Source organism: Camelina sativa, chromosome 8 (genome assembly GCF_000633955.1).
Source record: "Camelina sativa cultivar DH55 chromosome 8, Cs, whole genome shotgun sequence".
NCBI lineage: Eukaryota > Viridiplantae > Streptophyta > Magnoliopsida > Brassicales > Brassicaceae > Camelina > Camelina sativa.
Window position 1 is genome coordinate 3,175,416 of NC_025692.1, and position 3,500 is coordinate 3,178,915.

Sequence of the window (3,500 nt, forward strand, 5' to 3'; positions counted from 1 at the left end):
GAAATCAATTTCGCAGCAAGGAAAAATCTCTCAAGCTGAAAAGGCGATCAAAACTCTCTACGGTAAAGAAAGAGTGGTTGAACTAGTGCGTGACTTATCAACCTCTGGCCAAGGTGGTTCTGAGCCAGAAGCTGGATGGTTTGATCTATTCAGCAGCCGCTACTTTAAAGGTATTATTGCAAGACTGGGTGAATATACATTGTTTTGCAGATAATAAAAGCTGGCAGCAGGTTATGCCAAGATTTTCCTTTCAAAATCAAACCTCATTTCGCAATGGTTTTTATTTTACATAGCTCCTTGTCTGTTCTTGTTGTAGTTGTAAGCGTAGGTGCAGCTCTCTTCTTGTTTCAACAGCTAGCTGGGATAAATGCAGTTGTGTACTACTCTACATCGGTGTTCCGTAGCGCTGGAATCCAATCTGATGTTGCAGCCAGTGCTCTCGTTGGAGCATCAAATGTCTTTGGTTTGTGTTCTCTCCTGTGTTCCCGTTCAATTCCATCATAACCAAACAAATAACCCGGGAAAATGTGGTTGCAGGCACTGCTGTTGCCTCATCCTTAATGGACAAAATGGGAAGGAAAAGTCTTCTACTCACAAGCTTTGGTGGAATGGTATAAGTTTTATCATCATTCTTAGCCATATTTTTAAAAAATCTCAAACCGCACTACCATAAAAAGGCTAACTTAGATTTGTAATTTTTTGTATTGAAAAGGCTTTGTCGATGCTGTTGCTCTCCTTGTCCTTCACATGGAAGGCTCTTGCTGCATATTCTGGAACCCTTGCCGTTGTTGGAACTGTTCTGTAAGTCAATCTCTTCTTTCTAGTCTCAGTGTATAGGACTTGACTGACTCTTATCTTATGCTCGCTTGTTTAACCAGATATGTGCTGTCATTCTCACTTGGTGCTGGCCCTGTACCGGCTCTTCTTCTTCCAGAGATATTCGCATCCCGAATCAGAGCAAAAGCTGTTGCTCTTTCTCTCGGCATGCACTGGGTATGTATATATATCTATATAATTTATATGGTTCAAAAATAGAGTTTCTTCTCTCTGTTTCTAACGTTTGTTTTTGTTTCTCTTTCTCTATAACAGATATCAAACTTTGTGATTGGACTCTACTTCTTAAGCGTAGTGACTAGATTTGGAATCAGCAGTGTCTACTTGGGTTTTGCCGGAGTCTGCTTCCTTGCTGTTCTCTACATTGCAGGAAACGTCGTTGAGACTAAAGGACGATCACTCGAGGAAATAGAGCTTGCCCTTACCTCTGGAGTTTGAATTTAAACAAAAAGAAAAAACCAGTTTGTTTCATCATTTAGCTTGTGAGTCGTTCGTTCTTTAATCTACCACTCTTCTCAATCTTCAGTAAATTGTACAATGAACTAAGTTATCAATAACGAGAGAAATCGATTCATCGAACTACATGTTGGCTTTCCTTTCCCACCTTTCCCTAGTATCAAGCCTGTTTCAATACAAAACCGCAATTACATGCATTAGCACCTGCACCGTGTTTCTCAAAAACCTTGAAAAGATTCTAAAATCAGCAAAAAAAAAGAACTCACCCCCAAAACAGCTTTTGTGGCTTCTTTGGTACTGTAACTACTGTCTTATCATGATTCTGCTCTTCTACGGTAGAAGAGGAAGTTGATTCTTTCAATTGTTTAGAGCTTATTTTGCCATCTTCGATTGCTTTACTCTGACATTTCTGGCTCGCTGCATTTCAGTACATAGACTTTTTTAGTCTTACTGTATATGAACTGCGGATTCACAAAGAGATGTGTGTATATATACATATAGTATATACCTTTAGGTGGCTTCTTATGAATCTTTGTACGGGCTTTTATTTCCATACGTCTCTTGTGTAGCTCCTAATAATCTCAAAACAACATAACCAAATACGGCTTAAGTGATGATATCAGATCAAGAGAGTTAGCGATGTTAAGAAGGGCTTAAAGTTACAGGGTTGGCCTGGCTCGTTTAAATATCTTGGATCCGTAACCCTGTATTTTTGTTATTAATATTTCGAGCTCGTCTAGGGCCGAGTTGTGCAAAAGTTCGAGCTGGCCCTGTTTTATTCTTCTTCAATCTTCTATTTGAAAACGACGACGTTTTAGTCTAGGTTTTTTTTTAGGCAATTTTTTTTTCTTCCTCCCAACTCCCAAGCACCATTGACGGACCTCTCAAAATCAATTCACTCACACGATCTTCGTAGAAATCAATTCGCTCTAATTGAGATGATGGAGGAACTAGGGATTGAAAGATGAACGAATCCAAAGAAGAGATTGGGGAACGAATAAGGAATTTTCCTGAGATCTAAGGGCTTATTAGATTCAACTTCAAGAAGTCCAAAACAGAGAAGATAATTGCATAGCAGAGACACAGTCCAAGGCTCTGGCTTCGATTCCACGACCACTACAAAGTTTATCACTCAACTCATCAATAATTAAATAACACGTTTAGGAAGAAAAAATAAAATAATAATTGCAGGATCAGGACTGGACCGAGTTTAGGCTCGTTAGTGTTAGTTTTGTAAGGCCCAAATTCAAAATTGGTTTTTGGAGGGCCGAGCTTGTACACGGCCGGGCCGGGCTGGGTTTATAAACCCTTTTTAACATCCCTAAAGAGAGTTATATACGTAATCATGTTTACAATCTCATGATTACTACCAAAACATAACAGAAAAAAAAAAAATTAAAGTCTGAGTCGAAGAATCTGAAAATTTGACCTGTAATTTCGAAATTTGCTTCGGGGTGACGTTGGAACGATTGAAGTTAGGTTGGAGAGATTGCGTTGACGCCAATAAAGCTTCTTTTCGATTCTCCTCTGCTTCTCTTTCGATCTCTTCGCTTGTCCTCGTCGTTGCCATGGCTTCTCCGTCGTCGGCGTTCATCGCTGGAGAGAAACGGAACTTTTCGAATCATATGAAACGACGCCGGATCCTTCTTTTTCCCTTTTTCACGTTTTCTTTGATAGTTTAGGGGAAATACTGAAATAACCCCCAAAAAATATGCATGTTTAATTAAACTACCTGAATGTTTTGAATTAATACATATCGACCTAACATTTTCTTCAGTTATCAATTATACCCAAAACTAGCTTTACGTTAAAACTTTAGGAGATTTTTGTATTTCTTTCGTTATTAATTGATTTTTCTTTTTTTGGTAAGGGGACTTTCGTTATTAATATATATATATATATATATATTATATATATATATATATATATATATTTTGAACAAAGACGTTATTAATTGATTAGTCTTCAATTTATTGTATCATAGATGGTGCCGAAAATAAATGGTCTATGTCTAACTATTAAATTTATTTAGGCCTTGAGTAGAAGTAAAAAAACTATCAAGCTAGGTCTTTAATTACTTTTGTGCCTTGACAAAGCAAAGTAATTAGCCCTTAAGATTTTTTTTTCTGAAGCTACTAATCAAGTATGCCAATCACGACCACTAAGGCTTAAGTAACCTCTATATTACCGATTTTTGTAATCAAAAATTC

At 37.5% G+C, this 3,500-nt stretch overlaps 2 protein-coding genes across 2 annotated transcripts in view; one reads left to right on the forward strand and one right to left on the reverse strand.

The window, feature by feature from the left end:
- The window catches only part of LOC104705903 (plastidic glucose transporter 4-like), a 4,968-nt gene extending 3,552 nt beyond the window's left edge, over nucleotides 1-1,416 (forward strand). Inside the window, exons 11-14 of the mRNA XM_010421994.1 lie at nucleotides 538-611; nucleotides 713-801; nucleotides 879-993; nucleotides 1,090-1,416. Coding sequence (XP_010420296.1) covers nucleotides 538-611; nucleotides 713-801; nucleotides 879-993; nucleotides 1,090-1,272 — 461 coding nt within the window. The 3' untranslated portion in view covers nucleotides 1,273-1,416. The remainder of the gene's footprint in view (nucleotides 1-537; nucleotides 612-712; nucleotides 802-878; nucleotides 994-1,089) is intronic.
- On the reverse strand, nucleotides 1,365-3,056 carry LOC104705902. Its single transcript, XM_010421993.2, has 4 exons — nucleotides 2,720-3,056; nucleotides 1,799-1,862; nucleotides 1,557-1,707; nucleotides 1,365-1,456 (listed from the first exon to the last, which is right to left on the reverse strand). The coding sequence occupies exons 1-4, from the start codon at nucleotides 2,882-2,884 to the stop codon at nucleotides 1,414-1,416; spliced, it is 423 nt and encodes a 140-aa protein (XP_010420295.1). The 5' UTR covers nucleotides 2,885-3,056; the 3' UTR covers nucleotides 1,365-1,413.